Source organism: Entelurus aequoreus, linkage group LG17, assembly GCF_033978785.1.
Source record: "Entelurus aequoreus isolate RoL-2023_Sb linkage group LG17, RoL_Eaeq_v1.1, whole genome shotgun sequence".
NCBI classification, from domain to species: Eukaryota; Metazoa; Chordata; class Actinopteri; order Syngnathiformes; family Syngnathidae; genus Entelurus; species Entelurus aequoreus.
In genome coordinates, this window is record NC_084747.1 from 44,533,417 (window position 1) to 44,557,069 (window position 23,653).

At 39.9% G+C, this 23,653-nt stretch overlaps 1 protein-coding gene and 1 long non-coding RNA gene across 6 annotated transcripts in view; one reads left to right on the plus strand and one right to left on the minus strand.

The window, feature by feature from the left end:
* The window catches only part of LOC133632921 (uncharacterized), a 93,987-nt gene that overhangs the window by 56,095 nt on the left and 14,239 nt on the right, over positions 1-23,653 (plus strand). The gene's annotated exons all lie outside the window — the stretch shown is intronic.
* LOC133632917 (zinc finger SWIM domain-containing protein 6-like) overlaps positions 1,755-23,653 on the minus strand; it is a 157,351-nt gene continuing 135,452 nt past the window's right edge. For all 5 annotated transcript variants that reach the window (XM_062025742.1, XM_062025744.1, XM_062025740.1 and 2 more), the window contains 4 exons: positions 12,630-12,787; positions 12,366-12,529; positions 12,152-12,233; positions 1,755-7,471 (listed from right to left, as the gene is read on the minus strand). In XM_062025742.1, coding sequence (XP_061881726.1) covers positions 6,606-7,471; positions 12,152-12,233; positions 12,366-12,529; positions 12,630-12,787 — 1,270 coding nt within the window. In that variant the 3' untranslated portion in view covers positions 1,755-6,605. The remainder of the gene's footprint in view (positions 7,472-12,151; positions 12,234-12,365; positions 12,530-12,629; positions 12,788-23,653) is intronic.

The window sequence follows — 23,653 nt, forward strand, 5'->3', positions numbered from 1 at the left end:
TTACCAATTGGTAGCTTTTTTGTGTATATTTGACATCTTAAAACACCAAGTCCCTAAAATTTGACATTAAACCAGATATTTATAAAATAATCATACTTCCTCCCACCGAGCTGTTTAGATTTTCTACTAATATTATCTACTCAGTGGCCTAGTGGTTAGAGTGTCCGCCCTGAGATCGGTAGGTTGTGAGTTCAAACCCCGGCCGAGTCATACCAAAGACTATAAAAATGGGACTCAGCATCAAGGGTTGGAATTGGGGGTTAAATCAGCAAAAATGATTCTCGGGCGTGGCCACTGCTGCTGCCCACTGCTCCCCTCACCTCACCTCACAGGAGGTGAACAAGGGGATGGGTCGAATGTAGAGAATCATTTTGCCACATTTAGTGTGTGTGTGACAATCATTGGTACTTTAACTTTAATTTTCCCTCAAGTTTGAGACGTTTTACAAATGTTGACGTCATCGGTTATGTCCATACATGGTAACGTTTTACCCAAACATCTTTGCGCAAGTCTGCCATTTTTAGTTGTACGCCGTAGTCAATAATCTCTTTTTCCACTATCCTCTTTTCGTGGGGCAGACTGGCTCGTACATGCACGTGCATCCTCTGCTGTTGCCATTTCTAATAAGGTAGCGAAAAAGTTTTAACTTATATCCAGTGTTGGGACACTGAATATAAAGTAACAAAGTAACACGTTACTATAACGCCGTTACTTTCGGCGGTAAATAGTAATCTAACGCGTTATTTTTTTATATTCAGAGGATCTGAGTGTGTTTTATTGGAGCGCTGCGGAAAAGGCGACGGAGAAGAGGCGCGCTGCTCTGTGTGTGTGGCGGGGGGGCGTGTCTGTGTTTACTAACAAGACATGGCAGAGCCAAAGTCGAGTTTCTTAACATGGAGATATTCTCACTACTTTTCTTTTGTCGACCACAAAGAAAAGAACATTTTAGTTAAATGTAAGTTGTCTTGGATCAAAGATCCTATCCTAGCAATTCAAATCTGCTGAAACAGCTACAAAAGCAACATGCTTCGACGAAGCTAGTAAAGAGAGACACACTTCACCTCCTAAGCAACAGCAGCTGCATTTTTAACGAGGCACTGAGCACTTAAAGTACACACACTCTGTCAATTCTCTTATATACTCTTTCATTCTAGACTTCTAGAGTGTTCACTCTAAATGTATAGACTATAAAGTTCACAAACATAAAGAGGGATGCTAGTGGGCCAGGCCAATCTTTCCTTATCTCTAAACTAAAACTGGGGAAATGTGTAGAGTGTTCTGGGCTTCAGACATTTTATTTCAGAAAAAAAACGCCTGGTTAGGGTTTGTGTATGTAGTATGTGCCTTCCTTGGTTTACAGCTATGTTTTTATTATGTTGTTTGTTACTTATGTTGCAGTTATTTAAAATAGTTGTCAATTTGTTCTGGCCTGAAACAAATTGGCCCTTTGAAACATATCTTTGCCTTTGTGTGTTGTATGTAGAGCACATTGCTTAGCAGAGTTCAGTGATGCAAATACATGTCAAGTTGATCAACACTTTGTATTATTCTCCAGTGCAATAACAGTACTGAAATTAAGGCTGAAAGTGTATTAAAGGGGGCCTTAAAAAATTACATAAGTAACTAAATAGTTACTTTTCACAGTAACACATTACTTTTTGGTGTAAGTAACTGAGTTACTTTTGAAAAAAAGTAACTAGTAACTAACTAGTTACTGATTTTCAGTAACTAACCCAACACTGCTTATATCTGTCAGAGTCCTAATGGAAGCGCGGTCGAAGTGGAGGCACGTAAATGAGACCGCCCACAAAACGGCACATCCTGAAGAGACGGTCAGAAAGCGGCTTGAAGATGATCTGTAAAACATCATCTATGCACAATCTTGAGCAAAAGAAGCACCATCACATGTTATGTAGACCACAAGGAAGTGTTTTAAATGTAAAAAAACTAAACAAATCATAATATGACCCCTTTTATTAAAACAAAATCAAAAAAAAAAAAAAAAAAAATCAATAATTGACTCATTACCAAGATTATAAAACAGTGATTTAGTTACATAAATAAATTGATATCGGTGTATCAAATTTGATTTTCATAAGCATGTATACATGGGTCATGGTAATAAATAAAAAGGGGAGAGCGTCCTACACGAACAAACAAAAAAACGGCTAGAAAGACTCAAGAGGAAATTGTTGAGACACTGGACATGACCAACATACTTTTTTTTATCTTTTTTTTTTTTTTTTTTGAACCACCAGCAGACACACGTGAGGAGTTTGCTTTGTCGTTTAAAGCAAGAAGAGTTCACTAACACAGCCATTCGCTTTACTAATTAAGGACACTAAAGCTGGACCAAGGTGGGGTCACCTCTCACCTCTTTGAACGCGTTTGGTTGTTAGACAGAACTTCCTGTTTGGTTACTTTAAAGCGTTAAGAAGACAAGGCAAGAGAAAAAGGCTGCACTTCTTTCTGTTGTCGAGACACCAAAAATAAAAAATCAAATAAAATGTTCTACAAACAATACAAAATGTCCTCCTTTCGACGGCTTGCTGACTGATATGAGACTAGTAGTTTCACTGCAGAGGGACGATCAAATCATCTAACACGTATTATTAGTCCTTCTCTTTAAAGCGCTTTATCCATCACCCAGCTTTGACCTCCTCTTTGCTGGAGTCAGCAGGAATGAAGTCCGACATCCCCCCCCAACATGATATGTTCCATCACATGACAAAAACAAAAGAAAGTGAGCGAGAGAGAAAGAGAGAGAGCAAACTACAGCGGCTTCAAGTATTTCACATGACATAGAATACTCTGTATAAATTAGTCAACATATACTTTCAGATCCTCCATATTCAGACATATACTATGGCATATATACAGAGTACAATAAATGCTCGCTCATGTCTAGTTTTTTTTTTCTTTTTTTTTTTTCAATTTTCCTGCAGTCAGTCTTTTTGTTCCGCCTTTTTGTTTTTTCCCTTATTGTGAAGAAAAATCCCTGAGAACGTTTCGGTGGACAATTAGTGAAGGTTTTAACAGTAGAAAGTCTCATTGCTATGACACACACAGAGAGAGAGAGAGAGAGAGAGAGAGAGAGAAATGGGGTGGGGGGGGGGGACATAAACAATGACACTGGCCTATTTGTGGACGATGGGTGGGATGGGAAGTGATGCACGGTCACATGACCAGCAGTGGACCCCCCCCCCCCCCGCCCCGCCCTAGATTGATGATGACTGGTGACAAAATATCCTGACAGCACATTTAAATTGGGAGCAGGTTCCACACTGCATCATGAGGTAGTGGCTCCCCCCCCTATGCACAGCCATTATGTTCACCCACTCCATTAGGTACACCTGCACTGAGCCTAATGAGATTGATGCTCTTATGTCCACATTGGATTGACAGCCACAATGGTAATAATAGCAGAGTCAATACGTGCGTCTCGTCGTGACCATTGGGGAGATTTTGGAGTGTTGTGAACATTCAAACAAACAATCATTTGGAGATACATGGCCTTTGTTGGGGGGGGGGGGGGGAAAGCCCCACAAAAATTAATAGTATAATAAACACAAAAACAAAAAATAAATACGAAAAAAAAAAAAAAAAATATTACACATGCATTTTGTTGAACAGTACATTGCAAAAACTGAAATCTAAGTAAGATGAAATATCTCAAATAAGGGTGATATTTGCTTATTTTCTGTCTGATACGATAATTCTTCTCACTAAGCAGATTTTATGTTAGTGTTTTACTTGTTTTAAGGGTTTTGGTCCTAAATGATCTCAGTAAGATATTACAGGTTGTTGCTGAGATTTTATGACCTATATTGAGTAAAACATGCTTGAAACTAGAATATCAACTGTTGCAAAGCTGTGTCATCAACACTCAAAAGTATAAAACTACTTTTTTAAAGTAATAATTTCTTATTTCAAGCATGAAAAAAAAAATGATGCCGAGCGCATATCATTATGTCAAGATAATGGCACTAGCATTTACTTCATTTAAGAATATTTTTCAACATATTGAGCAAAAAGGTCTTTTTCTACCAAGAATAGTGCACTTATTAGTGAGAATATACTTATTTTAAGGTATTTTGGGCGTCATTGAGGTTAGCTAATTTTTTGGAAAGTCTTGACAAGCCAAATTTTTCTTGTTCTATTGGCAGATAATTTTGCTTAGTTCAAATAGAATACCCCTAATTTTTTTTTATTTTTGTGTTTGAACAATGGCTTTTTGCAGTGTGGCAATAAAAACTATTCTGATTCTGATTTTGAGATACATGGCCTTTGTTGGGGGGAAAAGCCCCACAAAAATTAAAAGTATAAAAAACACAAAAACAAAAAAGAAATACAAAAATAATAATAATTACACATGCATTTTGTTGACCAGTACTACTAAGAAAATACATGCTGTCACCTAACAATAGCTTGTATTCTTATTTCTATTAGGGCTGTTAAAAATTACGACTTCCGTCCATCCATTTTCTACTGCTTGTCCCTTTGGGGTTGCAGGGGGTCCTGGAGCCAATCCCAGCTGCATTCGGTACACCCTGGACAAGTCGCCACCTCATCACAGGGCCAACACAGATAGACGGACAACATTTTTAGCTCATGCAATTAATCACAAAAAATATTGCGTGCATCATGTTAATGCGCAGATTAATCAGAGGTTTTTTTGTTAATTTTTGACCGTACATGCTTCTTTACATTAAACAGAGGAAAGGCAGCGTGGGTTGTTATACGCTCAGTGGTCAGGTTAAGGCAAACGTCTGCTGGCTGACATATTTCACTACAAAATGCACCCCTACTGGACTTTATAGATAAAACAGTAACCAAGTTTTGAACAAATAAATGACGTTCTTAAAGGAAAACATAAAAACATTTTTTTCCTGGATGACATTCTGACAATACAATTGCATTTGTGTCCTTTTAAGTTAAATATCCTGTAAAATCAAAAGTAGGATTAATTTGATTTAACATTTTTTATCATTTAACAGTACCACCGTATTTTTTGGACTATACATCGCAGTTTTTTTCATAGTTTGGCCAGGGGTGCGACTTACACTCAGTAGCGACTTATGTGTGAAATGATTAACACATTACTGTAAAATATCAAATAATATTATTCAGCTCATTCACGTAAGAGACTAGACGTATAAGATTTCATGGGATTTAGCGATTAGGAGTGACAGATTGTTTGGTAAACGTATAGCATGTTCTATATGTTATAGGTATTTGAATGACTCTTACCATAATATGTTACGTTAACATACCAGGCACGTTCTCAGTTGGTTATTTATGCCTCATATAACGTACACTTATTCAGCCTGTTGTTCACTATTCTTTATTTATTTTAAATTACCTTTCAAATGTCTATTCTTGGTGTTGGGTTTTATCAAATAAATTTCCCCCAAAAAGTGCGACTTATATATGTTTTTTTCCTTCTTTATTATGCATTTTCGGCCGGTGCGACTTATACTCCGTAGGGACTTATACTCCGAAAAATACGGTATCTCCTATATTTTTATTTCACATTATATTTCCAATTTGAATAAACAGCGATTCCAATTGTAGTTAAAGCACCAAATTAATGCATATCTTTGCCTAACACTGCTTGGTTACTAAAATACTGAACTTGCAGGACATTAAAAATACAGTCACCCGCTATGCTGCTCACAGCCACTAGGGGGCGTTTTTTGGGTTCATGTCATGCATTGTCACAGTTTGATGACTGGCATGGACATCCAAATTCTGTTAATAATAAACAAATAATACAAATTATGATGTTTTCAGACATCCTAAAACACTTGTGAGTTTTGGCTTCTAACGAGGTTGAATAAATACATCTGACTGTCAATCAAAACTGAGCATATATCTTTGTCAAGGCCGATCTGTATTGCTGGTGTACCTAATAGTGTGTCCAGTGAGTGTATAGTATAAGATGTAATGACTGTAGGTAGCTGCATGCGTCACATTATTACAGGTGGTTACGAAGAGCATTGTTGTGTGTGTGTTGGTTCTAAGAGCTAATTAATGGCTGTTCAAGTGCTGCCTGTCCGGGAAAAAAAAAAAATTTGCTGACGATGGCTTTCGGGGCCTAGCTAAGCTGTGCAGTGCTGTCTGGCGTCCCCTGGTGGGACCCCGAGGGCCAAACGGGGGGAGGTTGCTCTGTGTGTTTTTAAAGCCTTTTAAGTTTTCTTTTGAAAAGATGCAGTTTTGTTGTTGTTTTGAACATGAGCGCTGCTTGTTACGAGGCCTTCAGCCGCACACAGAAAGAAAAAGATGTTTCAATCACAAAAAAAAAAAGTCCATTTTCCTTTCATACACGTGTAGAGAAGCACGCACGACATTCACAACGTGACCAATTTCCTCTCTTGTGAAAAATAAAAACACTTCTGTACACATAGTAGTAATATTATTATTATTATTAATAATAATAGTAATAATGTTTGTAACCATAACAACAGCAAGAACAATAATACCGCGTGTGGCTTTGTTGAGTTTTTTTTTTTTCTTTCTACGTCCTCTTTTTACGAGTAGTCCAAAGGAAGTTGAAAAGGCAGACTTGATAAAAAAAAAACAAAAAAAAAGGTAAGAGTGCGAGCTCAGCCGAAGCGCTCCCTGACCAGCATCATTAGTTTCTTTTTGCCCTTGTAGATCTGTTTCAGGTTGTCTATGAACTGCGTGAACTGGATGTGTCCGTCGTGCGCCATCATGAACGTCTCGCGCGCCTTGCCCAGGAACTCGATGAACTCGCTGTAGTGGCGCGGGCTGATGTGCGTGAGGCGCGAGTGCGTGGTGTTGATGTAGGCCCCGATGGTGGCGTCCAGCAGCTGCCTGAGCGGCGCCTTGTCCAGCGACATCAGCTTGCCGGAGTTCCTGCGGCTGTGCAGCGCCGACACCATGCCCGGCGTGGTCAGCGTGCACCGCCGCAAAATGTCCGAGAGCACCGTGGCGCACTTGACGCTTTTCACCACCAGGGGGATGACGGCGGCCAGCTCGTTCTTGCCCAGCGAGTGGCTGAGGGCGCACGCCCAAAGCACGTCGTTGATGGCGGGGTGCGTGTCCTGGTTGTAGCTGAGGTTCAGGTGGGCCATGGCCAGCGTCGCCAGCTTGTACGCCCGCATCGGGTAGCCGCGGTGCTCCATGTAGCGGGCGATGGTGAACAGCTGCGTGTAGCTCATCCCCGTGGCGGCGGCGTCCAGTACAATCTGGTAGGCTGTCTCGAAGGCAATGTGGTCCTTTTCGCAGAGGGTGAGGGCCGACAGCGCGCAGTTCTGGGGGTCCTTCATGGCGCACTGCAGGGCCAGGGTGCGGGCCGACGAGGCCAGGTTCTCCTGCTGGTGGCAGTCCAGGTGCAGGCGCACGATGGTGCTGTTGGACATGACCGTGGTCGCCACGATGCTGGTGGCCTCAGTGGGGGTGAAGAGGGTGAACCAGCTCTGCATGATGCTGTCCAGCGCGTACACGCCTGGCACGGAAGAGAACAGAGTCAATTTTGGAACCTAGAGCGGCAAAAAGAAGCAGCATTCTCTCAATTATACCATCTTTCCTTCAGCAAATGTTTTTTCATGACTGGACTATTTGCAGATACATTTTGTGGCAAATTTCAGACGTATTTGTAAAAAGTGCACTGCAAAAACTGAAATCTAAGTAAGATTAAATATCTCAAATAAGGGTGATATTTGCTTATTTTCTGTCTGATAAGATCATTCTTCTCACTAAGCAGATTTTATGTTAGAGTGTTTTACTTGTTTTAAGGGTTTTGGTCCTAAATGATCTCAGTAAGATATTACAGCTTGTTGCTGAGATTTTATGACCTATATTGAGTAAAACATGCTTGAAACTAGAATATCAACTGTTGCAAAGCTGTGTCATCAACACTCACAAGTATAAAACTACTTTTTTAAAGTAATAATTTCTTATTTCAAGCATGAAAAAAAAAAAATCATGACTTTGACACAATTGTGTCTCATAATTAAAACAGATGACAGCCAAATGGACTTTGCTGTTTTATTTTCAATGAAACAATAGAAAACACGCACTCATATAGTAGTACAGTTGGCACAGTACAGTAAACTGACAGTTAATATTTAAGCATTTAACATGTGACATTTCTAACAATTTTGAACAGAAATAGTTCATGCACATTCAGATAAATTCTTCAAAATTACAATACAAATGTTTGGCCGGGGACCGGGCTGTATATATGCGCACTAATTGACTGAAAGAGCATGCACTTGGCGCGATGATGTCATGTTATCGATGGAGAAATGCATTTTTAGACAATATAATTTGCCTGAGCGGCTAGGAGACCCCGAGAGTAACAAGCGGTTGACTTGTTGCCTTTCCATTAAGAACAATACATTTGTTTTTAGTATAAGTTTGCTGGTTTCAAGAAATGTAATGCCGAGCGCATATCATTATGTCAAGATAATGGCACTAGCATTTACTTCATTTAAGAATATTTTTCAACATATTGAGCAAAAAGGTCTCTTTTTTTTTTTTTCCAAGAAAAGTGCACTTGTTATTAGTGAGAATATATTTATTTTAAGGTATTTTGGGGTTCATTGAGGTTAGCTAATTTCACTTGTTTTAGAAAGTCTTGACAAGCCAAATTTTCTTGTTCTATTGGCAGATAATTTTGCTTAGTTCAAATAAAATACCTCTAATTTTTGTAATTTTTTTTCTTGTTTTTGAACACTGACTTTTTGCAGTGTATTTGCAGATACATCTGAAATTTGCCACAAAATGTATTTGTAAAAAGTGCACTGCAAAAACTGAAATCTAAGTAAGATTAAATATCTCAAATAAGGGTGATATTTGCTTATTTTCTGTCTGATAAGATCATTCTTCTCACCAAGCAGATTTTATGTTCGAGTGTTTTACTTGTTTTAAGGGTTTTGGTCCTAAATGATCTCAGTAAGATATTACAGCTTGTAGCTGAGATTTTATGACCTATACTGAGTAAAACATGCTTGAAACTAGAATATCAACTGTTGCAAAGCTGTGTCATCAACACTCACAAGAATAAAACTACTTTTTTAAGGTAATGATTTGTTACTTCAAGCATGAAAAAAAAAATCATGATGACGAGCGCATATCATTATATCAAGATAATGGCGCTAGCATTTACTTCATTTAAGAATATTTTTCAACATATTGAGCAAAAGTCTTTTTTTTCTACCAAGAAAAATGCACTTGTTATTAGTGAGAATATACTTATTTTAAGGTATTTTTGGGTTCATTGAGGTTAGCTAATTTTACTTGTTTTGGAAAGTCTTGACAAGCCAAATTTTCTTGTTCTATTGGCAGATAATTTTGCTTAGTTCTAATAGAATACCCCTAATTTTTGTATTATTTTTTCTTGTTTTTGAACACTGACTTTTAGCAGTGTGAAAATGTATTTTTTAAAATACAATTAATAAAGTAAGGATAAATAATTAAATAAACCAAATTAAACTGTCAAACTTCCATCCATCGTCTTCCGCTTATCCGAGGTCGGGTCGCGGGGGCAGCAGCCTAAGCAGGGAAGCCCAGACTTCCCTCTCCCCAGCCACTTCATCCAGCTCTTCCCAGGGGATCCCGAGGCGTTCCCAGGCCAGCCGGGAGACAGTCTTCCCAACGTGTCCTGGGTCTTCCCCGTGGCCTCCTACTGGTCGGACGTTCCCTAAACACCTCCCTAGGGAAGAGTTCGGGTGGCATCCTGACCAGATGCCCGAACCACCTCATCTGGCTCCTCTCCGTGTGGAGGAGCAGCGGCTTTACTTTGAGCTCCCCCCGGATGACAGAGCTTCTCACCCTATCTCTAAGGTAGAGACCCGCCACCCGGCGGAAGAAACTCATTTCGGCCGCTTGTACCCGTGATCTTGTCCTTTCGGTCATAACCCAAAGCTCATGACCATAGGTGAGGATGGGAACGTAGATCGACCGGTAAATTGAGAGCTTTGCCTTCCGGCTCAGCTCCTTCTTCACCACAACGGATCGATACAGCGTCCGCATTACTGAAGACGCCGCACCGATCCGCCTGTCGATCTCACGATCCACTCTTCCCTCACTCGTGAACAAGACTCCTAGGTACTTGAACTCCTCCACTTGGGGCAGGGTCTCCTCCCCAACCCGGAGATGGCACTCCACCCTTTTCCAGGCGAGACCCATGGACTCGGACTTGGAGGTGCTGATTCTCATCCCAGTCGCTTCACACTCAGCTGCGAACCGGTCCAGTGAGAGCTGAAGATCCTGGCCAGATGAAGCCATCAGGACCACATCATCTGCAAAAATCAGAGAACTAATCCTGCAGCCACCAAACCGGATCCCCTCAACGCCTTGACTGCGCCTAGAAATTCTGTCCATAAAAGTTATGAACAGAATCGGTGACAAAGGGCAGCCTTGGCGGAGTCCAACCCTCACTGGAAACGTGTCGTGACTTACTGCCGCCAATGCGGACCAAGCTCTGGCACTGATCATACAGGGAGCGGACCGCCACAATCAGACAGTCCGATACCCCATACTCTCTGAGCACTCCCCACAGGACTTCCCGAGGGACACGGTGGAATGCCTTCTCCAAGTCCACAAAACATGTAGACTGGTTGGGCAAACTCCCATGCACCCTCAAGGACCCTGCCGAGAGTATAGAGCTGGTCCACAGTTCCAAGACCGGTAAGGTCTATTCAGGTGTACTGGAGAGGAGGCTACGCCGGATAGTCCAACCTCGGATTCAGGAGGAACAGTGTGGTTTTCGTCCTGGTCGTGGAACTGTGGACCAGCTCTATGATGACAAACTTTATATCCGAAAATAAAATACATCTTATGAATAATGTATAAATATCTATTGTATACATATGTTATTTATTCAGGAGTTAGGATTATTTCAAAATAGTCTAAAACAATACATGTTGAATCTGAACAATATTTATTATCCGTCCATCCATTTTCTACCGCTTGTCCCTTATGGACTCGTGGGTGGTGCTGGAGCCTATCCCAGCTGCACACGGGCGGAAGGCAGTGTACACCCTGGACACATTTAATTTAAATAATTAATTTAAATCAAATATTGATTATATATATATATTATTTAACTATGTAGCACACATACAACACAATGATAAAAGGGTTTCAGAAGAGTCACAGTACAAGAGAAAAAAATATGTTATATTCAAATCCCCCCCATGCTGGATCAATATGGCACATCCTAAGCCTATTTCATAGCGCATTAGGTTATTTATTAGAGATGTCCAATAATGGCTTTTTTGCCGATATTCCGATATTGTCCAACTCTTAATTACCGATATATACAGTTGTGGAATTAACACATTATTAGGGATGATGTTCGAAATCTGTTTGTCCCGGTTGTTCCAAAAGAAAAGAACCAATTCCATGGACTCGAATCCCTTTGTGAGAACCGGTTCCCGTTACCGAGCCCACTATAGTAAAGAAAAAGAGTTGGTTCTTTATTCGAATCCCTGGGAACGAATCCCTTCCCACGTACACGTTGATTGTAGACTATTACTGACACCTTGTGGCGATATGAAAATACTACGCGTCATTAGTTTGGGCACTTCCGGGTTGGCGAAGTTCATGAGACAATTGAGAAGTAGACAAGTTGTGTTAGCTCTTACAAGCCTTGTAAAAGATAAGTCTGTAAGTAAACTGTTTAACTTGTTTATGTAACTCAATATTAAGGTGGAAAGTGGTTAAGTTTGATACTAAGATGTTTATTGAAAAACGATTTTTGTGCACTGTTTCAATGGATGTTTTGAGGACTTAAAATGGCTGCCAGTCGTGTATTTCCGCCATCAAAATAGTTCCAACACTCAGAAGTATTAGTTTATTGGCGCTCTGTACTTCTCCCTCCGTCCGTGTACACAGCGGTGATTTAAAAAGTCATAAATTTTACTTTTTGAAACCGATACCGATAATATCCGATATTACATTTTAAAGCATTTATCGGCCGATATTATCGGACATCCCTATTATTTATTAAACTAAAATAAATCATATGAATTATTCTTTATTAAAATGTACAAAGTACAAAAAAAAATCAAGGAAAAAACAACTATTTTCCACCAATGACAGTGCATTACTTGTTTGTACAAAATTGTATACAATTTACCAGGACTTACAGTTTAGTAGACAAAATGGACTCACTTACCAACTTCAGTGGCACATGTGACTAACCAGCGCACCATTTCTCGTCGCCTCCAGTTTAACGTGGACAGAGTTATTCTCATCACCTGACCCCCCAAAAAAATAAGTTAACTTCAAATTTGCTCAATACCTCAATACTCATAGCTCATTTAAAGGACTAAAAATGTGATTTGTTAGTCCGCGGTGGTATCGTAGCATCAGACACACGCTCTGCTTACCTGCAGTCCGAGCTCCAGGGCGACTTTTAGCAGCGTGATGTCAGGCAGGCTGTCCATCAGAGTGGCGATCTTGAACGCGTCCTGCGCCAGTTTGAAGATGTGAGACGAGGAGTGGATGTTTTTCTGAATGGACTCCAGCACCGTCTCCAGCCTGCGACTGTCACCTGGACGACGACACAAACATCCGTCATTGTGTCCTGTTCCATAGGTGTTGTGTGTGTGCCTAGTCGTCCCATTACTTATGCCCGTGTGTGTCGTGTTCACCTTTGGCCGCAGTGAGCATGGTGGAGGCCAGCTCACACTGCTGAGACTCGATGTGGCTGAGGGTGAACCAGCGCGGGTAGCGGTTGGGCACCACCGACACAATGTGGTGAGGCCTTGACAGGTCACCGGATGACGCGGTCGACTCCAACACGGGCAACCTGGCAGGGGGGGACACAACCACATGGTAAGACCCCAAATAGATTCACATTATTGTCACGTATAAATGTAGCTTATATTGAAAATGAAAGCCTTCTGAAGTCACACCAAACTTCACAGACACATGTCAACCCTTTGTGCACAGCAAGGACTAACAAGAGTGTGTTTTATCTGTTTTCCAAAATAAAGAAATATTAGCCTTACGAGGTTATTTATAAAACAAATAATTACACTACCGTTCAAAAGTTTGGGGTCACCCAAACAATTTTGTGGAATAGCCTTCGTTTCTAAGAACAAGAATAGACTGTCGAGTTTCAAATGAAAGTTCTCTTTTTCTGGCCATTTTGAGCGTTTAATTGACCCCACAAATGTGATGCTCCAGAAACTCAATCTGCTCAAAGGAAGGGCAGTTTTGTAGCTTCTGTAACGAGCTAAACTGTTTACAGATGTGTGAACATGATTGCACAAGGGTTTTCTAATCATCAATTAGCCTTCTGAGCCAATGAGCAAACACATTGTACCATTAGAACACTGGAGTGATAGTTGCTGGAAATGGGCCTCTATACACCTATGTAGATATTACACCAAAAACCAGACATTTGCAGCTAGAATAGTCATTTACCACATTAGCAATGTATAGAGTGTATTTCTTTAAAGTTAAGACTAGTTTAAAGTTATCTTCATTGAAAAGTACAGTGCTTTTCCTTCAAAAATAAGGACATTTCAATGTGACCCCAAACTTTTGAACGGCAGTGTATATTCACCAGAAATAAAACTAAGGTGCAGCTCACTGCAAAAAGTCAGTGTTCAAAAACAAGAAAAAAAATACAAAAATGAGGGGTATTTTATTTGAACTAAGCAAATTTATCTGCCAATAGAACAAGAAAATTTGGCTTGTCAAGACTTTCCAAAACAAGTAAAATTAGCTAACCTCAATGAACCCAAAAATAGCTTAAAATAAGTATATTCTCACTAATAACAACTGTACTACTATATGAGTACGTACATGCTCTATTGTTTCATTGAAAATAAAACAGCAAAGTCCATTTGGCTGTCATCAAAAAGGTTAACCAACGAACGAGATTTCTCTACAGAATCTCCTCTCTGGTCAACAAAAGCACCATGAGGATTCTGGCGGGAACTCTCGTTTAACCCTTTTTCGATTACGCATGCACCTCCTGGTACCCTAGCACCTCCAAAACCCTCAAATCTAAACTCCAAACATCCCAGAACAAGCTAGTCAGGTTACTTCTAGACCTCCACCCCAGATCCCACCTCACTCCTACCCACTTCTCTAAAGTGGGCTGGCTCAAGGTGGAGGACAGAGTTAAACAACTTGCACTGAGCCTAGTCTATAAAATCCGCTACACCTCCCTGATACCGAAGTACATGTCAAACTACTTCCTTAACGTAAATGACCGCCATAACCACAACACCAGGGGGAGCTCCACTAACCACGTTAAACCCAGATTCCGAACTAACAAAGGTCTTAACTCATTCTCTTTCTATGCCACAACAATGTGGAATGCGCTCCCAACAGGTATAAAAGAAAGGGCATCTCTATCCTCCTTCAAAACCGCAATAAAAGTTCACCTCCAGGCAGCTACAACCCTAAACTAACACCCTCCCCGGATTGCTAATAATCAAATGTAAACAATCAAATGCAGATACTTTTTCTTATGCCTTCTGATCTCGCTCTCTCTCTCTACAACTTGCTGTCCATATTCTACCCCCCCTCCACACCCCTAATTGTAAATAATATAAATAATTCAATGTGATTATCTTGTGTGATGACTGCATTATGATGATAGTATATATCTGATAGTATATATCTGTATCATGAATCAATTTAAGTGGACCCCCACTTAAACAAGTTGAAAAACTTATTCGGGTGTTACCATTTAGTGGTCAATTGTACGGAATATGTACTTCACTGTGCAACCTACTAATAAAAGTCTCAATCAATCTGTTTTACTATGAGACACAATTGTGTCAAAGTCATGATTTTTTTTTTCATGCTTGAAATAAGAAATTATTACTTTAAAAAAGTAGTTTTATACTTGTGAGTGTTGAAGACAGCTTTGCAACAGTTGATATTCTAGTTTCAAGCATGTTTTACTCAATATAGGTCATAACATCTCAGCAACAAGCAACAAGCTATTTAATCTTACTTAGAGTTCAATTTTTGCAGTGAGTAAAGTTAAGGATGAGTATTTTGTTGGGTTTTAATGTTTTACAATGATTCATTCTTTTTCAGGGTCTCTGTAGGTTTCAACAACACTGCACGGGGGGATGTATATTGTAGCGTCCCGGAAGGTATTTGTTCTGTTGTGTTTATGTTGTGTTACGGTGCGGATGTTCTCCCGAAATGTGTTTGTCACTCTTGTTTGGTGTGGGTTCACAGTGTGGCGCATATTTGTAACAGTGTTAAAGTTGTTTATACGGTCACCCTCAGTGTGACCTGTATGGCTGTTGACCAAGTATGCTTGCATTCACTTGTGTGTGTGAAAAGCCGTAGATATTATGTGATTGGGCCGGCACGCAAAGGCAGTGCCTTTAAGGCACGCCTCCAATATTGTTGTCTGGGTGGAAATCGGGAGAAATTCGGGAGAATAATTGCCCCGGGAGATTTTTGGGAGGGGCACTGAAATTCGGGAGTCTCCCGGGAAAATCGGGAGGGTTGGCAAGTATGACTAGGAGACGCAACTGCTCTGTACTTCTCCCTACGTCCGTGTACCACTCTGTACAGCGGCGTTTTAAAAAGTCATAAATTTTACTTTTTGAAACCGATACCGATCATTTCCGATATTACATTTTAAAGCATTTATCGAACATCTCTACTTTTAATGCCAGTTGTTGTATAAACTTGGAGAAAATATTAGGCATGAGAAGCTGACATGAAATTATTGGAATAAATAATAGAAGACAATTAGGGATTTTTTTGTTTTGTTTTTTTAAGTTTTACTGCCATAAATACACTACTACAGAGAGAAATGAGTGTGCTTACTGTATGTTATAGTATGATTTCACTAGTAAACATCTCATATTGATCCCCATTGGCAATTGGCGCCACTTTACTCATGTAACACTCCTATGGGTGGATTAACTTTATCCTTGTATAGTTGTGCAAGTGTTTGTGGTGTTTCAGCAGACTTATCCCGGATTTTGGACGTTTACATTTCCCATTCACTTTCACCACAATGTTTACAAACGCTTCCCTCCTCGATGGCTGCACATCCAGTTCCTGAACACTTAATATGTTTCCATCCACCAGGTTCAAACATTTATTCAATTGATCGTTCTAGAGCCACAAATCAATCGACGTGCACTTACTCATCTTATGCATGTAATTCGGCTTTGCTGTGTGCTTTCGTTTATTTTTCTCCGCTGCTATGCTAAGCTGTAACAAAATTTAAATGGAGTATTGTTGGCGCTTTTTGGATGGTTATTTAGAGGGCATAATGGGCAAAATAAAGTACTCCCATTGACTCCATTGTAAGGTGACTCTTATTTACGAGTGAGAATGCATTAAAAAAAAAAAAGTTGTGTTCTTTTCGCTCATAAGGATTGTTAATTATAGGTAAAATTCCCCAAAAAGTCTAGTTCATCTGAAAATGTCAGAAATGACCGTGATCCGGATCAATGTCTGGTATTAAGACTTTATAACTCTTGGGAAACAAGGCTTGGCGGAGGTCTGCGTTGTCCAAGTGCTGTTGTAATTTATAATTTTATTTTCATGATTGAAAAAATATGTAAATCCAATAAGGTGACTTGAGCTAATTGACTTTTTTTTTTCAATACTAATTTCCAACATCTATGTATTCAAAGGAAACAGGCATACAAATATTTATTATAGGAACAGAATCACTTTTGGGCAGACGGTGAACATGAAACTGTTTTCATAGCCAATTGTTGCTAGGCAGAATTTGTAAAGAGCAGTCATTTGTTGCCAATGAGCCAGACAACATACAAGCCACGCCCACTACTGAGAGAGATACACAAACATGTTCACACTGCAAAAACTGAAATCTAAGTAAGATTGAATATCTCAAATAAGGGTGATATTTGCTTATTTTCTGTCTGACAAGATCATTCTTCACACTAAGCAGATTTTATGGTTGAGTGTTTTACTTGTTTTAAGGGTTTTGGTCCTAAATGATCTCAGTAAGATATTACAGCTTGTAGCTGAGATGTTATGACCTATATTGAGTAAAACATGCTTGAAACTAGAATATCAACTGTTGCAAAGCTGTGTCATCAACACTCACAAGTATAAAACTACTTTTTTAAAGTAATAATTTCTTATTTTAAGCATGAAAAAACAAATCATGACTTTGACACAATTGTGTCTCATAATTAAAACAGATGACAGCCAAATGGACTTTGCTGTTTTATTTTCAATGAAACAATAGAAAACACATACCAGTACTCATATAGTAGTACAGTTGGCACAGTACAGCAAACTGACTATTTAAACATTTAACATGTGACATTTCAAACAATTTTGAACAGAAATAGTTCATGTACATTCAGATAAATTCTTAAAAATTACAATAGAAAAAAAATTTGGCCGGGGGCTGGACGTATATATGCGCACTAATTGACTGAAAGAGCACGCACTTGGCGCGATGATGTCATGTTATCGATGGAAAAATGCATTTTTAGACCATATGATTTGCTTGAGCGGCTAGGAGACCCCGAGAGTAACAAGCGGATGCCTTGTTGCCTTTCCATTAAGAACAATAAATTAGTTTTTAGTATAAGTTTGCTGGTTTCAAAAAATGTAATCATGTCATTATGTCAAGATAATGGCACTAGCATTTACTTTATTTAGGAATATTTTTCAACATATTGAGCAAAAAGGTCTTCTTTTTTTTGTAACAAGAAAAAAGCACTTGTTATTAGTGAGAATATACTTATTTTAAGGTATTTTTGGGTTCATTGAAGTTAGCTAATTTTACTTGTTTTGGAAAGTCTTGACAAGCCAAATTTTCTTGTTCTATTGGCAGATAACTTTGCTTAGTTCAAATAAAATACCCCTCATTTTTGTATTTTTTTTTCTTGTTTTTTAACACTGACTTTTTGCAGTGCACGTACATTAACTTTGCAAATGATTAATACTTGGTACGAAGTACAAAGTACGATCGGGTACGGCCACTGCATGAATCACATTTCATTGAGGTGACAGGAGAAGAAAATCATTAGCAATTTGAAACAGACTTGAAAATGAAAATAGGCTCACAGGGGAATACAACAGTTAGCCTATCCCTGCAATTTACCCCCAACTTGCTATTTAATCACCTAGAAACCGGAGTTTAATTAGTATTTTCTCCACTCTAATTGGTCCTAATGAAATCAGAGCTGCGTAACACCTGCTAGCGCATGAAGACGCTTCACTCTCTCATCATCATCATCGCGGACGGAGCCAAGTCTTCTACGGCCCTGACCCAACCTGTCTCATCTCCTATTCCGCTTCACTTGCAGCCTCCACTTTCAAAAAAGGTCTCCTCCGCTTCAGAAGCCAGCAACCTGGCCTTCTCTCGACCAATCGCAACGCTAATTGAGTCCACGGGGAAATTAAGGGATTCACCTTCCAGCCGCGTAAGGCTGGACACACATCAAACAAATACCGGCACACATGAGCAGAGGAAGGGAGGAAAGGGCCGACACACACACACACACACACACCTGCCCTTTTGAAAACACATCAAAGCTGCCTGGTAAAAGCAATGCGATGCTAAATGCCAAGTTTCAATTCCGGTGCAACATGCAAGTGATCCGTTTGGCTGCTGAGTGAGAGCGCCTTTCAAAACCATGTGAAGCAACAAAACACAGTGTTGCCGTTGGTGCAACACTGTGAACATTTCCTGCAAAGGGTTCTTCCATCTTCACGCCATCTAAAGAGCTGCTAAAAGCTTCCACCTCACAAGGGCCTTCTGGAAGATTCCTAGGGTGTAGCAAAGCCAAAGGAGGAAAAAAAAGAAAAAGGAGCCTTGGGTAAAAAAAATAAAAAAAATGGAGGCCTCATCAACATTCCATCCTTTGTGTTTGGTTTGCACTGGAGAGTCAGAGGCCTCCATTGGATGGAAGCTGAAGAGGCTTGGATGGCAGGCAAATAACCTCCTCCAAATGTTGGGGAGGGGAAATCCATACTGGGCTTTTGTTCCGTGTGGACTACAAAAGTTGGGAAGCATGTATTGAAAACAAGTACAGTAGGATTCCCTTCTGTGAGGGTGCTCTTCATGCAGCTACATTCCACTGCTTTAAGGAGAACTAGCCTTCTTTACATTGCAACCAATCTAAACAGGATCCTGACACCCTACTTTTACCTACGCTGCATAGGTTGCTATGGTAACAGTGTGTTTACTAAGAAGGGACAGTAAGTTCGATACATTTTTCAAAGGTCCCCTATTTTTTGGGGGGCGGTATAGCTCGGTTGGTAGAGTGGCCGTGCCAGCAACTTGAGGGTTCAAGGTTCGATCCCCGCTTCCGCCATCCTAGTCACTGCCGTTGTGTCCTTGGGCAAGACACTTTACCCACCTGCTCCCAGTGCCACCCACACTGGTTTAAATGTAACTTAGATATTGGGTTTCACTTAGAGATGTCCGATAATGGCTTTTTTGCCGATATTCCGATATTGTCCAACTCTTAATTACCGATTCCGATATCAACCGATACCGATATATACGGTCGTGGAATTAACACATTATTATGCCTAATTTTGTTGTGATGCCCCGCAGGATGCATTAAACAATGTAACAAGGTTTTCCAAAATAAATCAACTCAAGTTATGGAAAAAAATGCCAACATGGCACTGCCATATTTATTATCGACGTCACAAAGTGCATTATTTTTTTTAACATGCCTCAAAACAGCAGCTTGGAATTTGGGACATGCTCTCCCTGAGAGAGCATGAGGAGGTTGAGGTGGGTGGGGTTGAGGTGGGGTAGGGGGTAGCGGGGGGTGTATATTGTAGTGTCCCGGAAGAGTTAGTGCTGCAAGGGGTTCTGGGTATTTGTTCTGTTGTGTTATGGTGCGGATGTTTTCCCGAAATGTGTTTGTCATTCTTGTTTGGTGTGGGTTCACAGTGTGCCGCATATTTGGAACAGTGTTAAAGTTGTTTATACGCCACCCTCAGTGTGACCTGTATGGCTGTTGACCAAGTATTGCATTCACTTGTGTGTGTGTGTGTGTGAAAAGCCGTAGATATTATGTGATTGGGCCGGCACGCAAAGGCAGTGCCTTTAAGGTTTTTTTGGCGCTCTGTACTTCTCCCTACGTCCGTGTACCACTCCGTACAGCGGCGTTTTAAAAAGTCATACATTTTACTTTTTGAAACAGATACAGATAATTTCCGATATTACATTTTAAAGCAGTTATCGGCCGATAATATCGGCGGTCCGATATTATCGGACATCTCTAGTTTCACTATGTAAAAGCACTTTGAGTCACTAGAGAAAAGCGCTATATAAATATAATTCATTTCACTTCACTTTAAAAAGTGTATTTTTATTAGGGGTGTCCCTGTCCAATATACAGCAGATACCAGATACCAGTCACACGTCAGCATAAAAGAAAACAATATATCGAACACACAAAGTTGGTCTTTTTCGTATTTTACTGAAGTAATTTACAAAGAGATAATGACTTAATGTGTTGTTTTTCAGCTTCTTGTGTTGTTTTGTCCAGTGGAAGTCACACAAACAACACTCTTTTGAACTTGTATTGCCAATCTTGTGCCAACAACAATTTTAATTCCGAATATTATTCTTTCTTGTGCACACTTTCTCTCACGCACACGACACTTCCTCATTCCCCCCCTCTACCTCAAAGAACTACTCACCCCCAAATCCTCTACTCGACACCTCCGCTCCGGAGGTGTCTTATAAGGACAAAGCTACGAACAATGGGAGACCGGGCTTTCTGCTCCGCCGCTCCCAGCCGGCGGAATGCTCTCCCTGACCACCTGAGGGCACCACAGACTGTGGATGCTTTTAAAAAAGGCTTAAAAACCCTTCTTTTTAAAAAGGCCCTTTTTTAGATGTATGCATACTAGTTCTAGCTTTTTGGCTGTTCTAGTTTTTATTTGTGTTTATTTTTTATTATCTTTTTATTTTTATTTTTTTAATACACTGTAGCACTTTGAGGTTGTTTACTCAATGTAAAGTGCTTTTTACAAATAAAATCTATTATTATTATTATTCCCCATCAATACCTTTTAGGCACAACGGTTATAGTCGCGAACCGGAGAGCTCTGAACATCAATAGCACATGAACATATAACAAATCTCTATGGCAACGACCTGCTGATGGTATTAAACAGTTTTGTTCATTTACAGTCCCCAGCTCTCTTTTCCTATGTCCCTAATGGCCCAACAGCACTGCAAAATTGCCCGTGTTCTGCTGGGACCCGTTCAGGGGTCAAAGTTAAGTTAAAGTACCAATGATTGTCACACACACACACACTAAGTGTGGCAAAATTATTCTCTGCATTTGACCCATCACCCTTGATCACCCCCTGGGAGGTGAGAGAAGCAGTGAGCAGCAGCAGTGGCCACGCCCGGGAATCATTATTGGTGATTTAACCCCCAATTCCAACCCTTGACGCTGAGTTCCAAGCAGGGAGGTAATGGGTTCCATTTTTATAGTCTTTGGTCTTTGGGTTTGAACTCACAACCTACCGATCTCAGGGCGGACTCTAACCACTAGGCCACTGATGCACAGTCCATCTTGACCAAGATTAGTTCCAGTGTCAACAAAGATGTGGATGTTGTGGGTTGTCATCACTCTTCACAAGAAGCTGCGGTTGCTTTTTCGAGAGACACTGCCACTTAGTGTTTTGGAAGAGAATTGCAATTTACACGTCAGCCCCAGTGGAAGAACTTTAAATCCAACAAGTCGCCATCAGACTACGTGGCGCAGGAGTATATCCCAGCCTTTACATTCCAAGATCCATCATAAGTGTCTGGTCAGCATCCCAATGACCACCAACCTCTTGATGTCAGTCCTTGACTGTAAACACTCTTCTTTCCTCAAGTGTTCCTTCTTCAGCTAAGCTACACATTCGCCAACAAGAACTAAAGTGCGTCCACACAGATAAAAAAAAGAAAAAAAAAGTACATTTTAAACCTTCAGGCGTTACATCTAGTATGAAAGGTGCAGGCAGGGTTTAAAGCCAAAAATGCAAAGCGGGGATGAACACTTGTGAGTGTCATTGCTTTAACTTTGTCACGCTTCCTCCTCACTCCACCACAAACAGTGCTGCGTTGGCAGCGATTATGCAGCGGATCAAAGGTTGCGGATTATAGCGAGGATCGAGCTTCATTAGCATTGGAAGTCTTGTATCTCCTATGGAAATCTAATATGATAACAAGCGCTGCCGATTTGGCTCCTTGGCTTCCCGAGGAGTGGAGATAAGGGGGATGTGCTGCTTCTTCATATTCATATCCACACTTTTAAGTTTGAAAAAGGCACATTTTCTGGTACATTCCATCCACAGCAGAGGGTGTCCAAAGTGTGGCTGTAGGGATGTTGGCTGCCCACTCAGGCTGTGAATCTTTGGGTGGCCCACGATTCGATTCAATATCGATTCTTGGGGTCACGATTCGATTCAAAATCGATTTTTTTCGATTCAACGCGATTCTCGATTCAAAAACAATATTTTACTGATTCAAAAGGATTCTCTATTCATTCAATACATAGGATTTCAGCAGGATCGACCCCAGTCTGCTGACATGCAAGCAGAGTAGTAGATTTTTGCAAAAAGCTTTTATAATTGTAAAGGACAATGTTTTATCAACTAAATGCAATAATGTAAATTTGTTTTAACTATTAAATGAACTAAAAATATGACTTATTTTATCTTTGTGAAAATATTGGACACAGTGTGTTGTCAAGCTTATGAGATGCGATGCAAGTGTAAGCCAATGTGACACTATTGTCATTTTTGTTTTTGTTTTTATTCTAACGATAATGTCAATGATGGATTTTTAATCACTGCTATGTTGAAATTGTAACAAATATTGATACTGTTGTTGATAATATTCATTTTTGTTTCACTACTTTTGGTTTGTTCTGTGTCGTGTTTGTGTCTCCTCTCAATTGCTCTGTTTATTGCAGTTCTGAGTGTTGCTGGGTCGGGTTTGGTTTTGGAATTGGATTGCATTGTTATGGTATTGCTGTGTATTGTTTTGTTGCATTGATTAATTAAAATAAATTTTAAAAAAAAACATGAAAATAAAAAAAATATATAAATAAATAAAAAATTAAAAAATAGATTTTTTAAAAATGAGAATCGATTCTGAATCGCAGAACGTGAGAATCGCGATTCGAATTTGAATCGATTTTTTTTCCCACACCCCGTTCTGTATTGGCCCATGGCACATTTTACAAACTCGGGCTGCAGCTATCAATTATTTTAGTAATGGAGTAATTTATCGATTAGTTTGTTCAAATAATAAAGTAATAATAATCTCCAAAAGGAACACTCAACTTAGACAGGTGTCCCAACTGTGCTGAACTAAGCTTTTATTTGGTTTGGTTTGCTGTCATTGTTTTTACAATCTGTTTGCACCACAGGAACACAATCGATTTGATTTTTTGATGTCTCCTATATATTACTATTAACCTACACCGCAAAAACTGGAATTTAAGTAAGATTAAGTATCTCAAATAAGGGGGATATTTGCTTATTTTCTGTCTAATATAATTCTTCTCACTAAGCAGATTTTATGTTAGAGTGTTTTACCTGTTTTAAGGGTTTTGGTCCTAAATGATCTCAGTAAGATATTACAGCTTGTTGCTGAGATTTTATGACCTATATTGAGTAAAACATGCTTGAAACTAGAATATCAACTGATGCAAAGCTG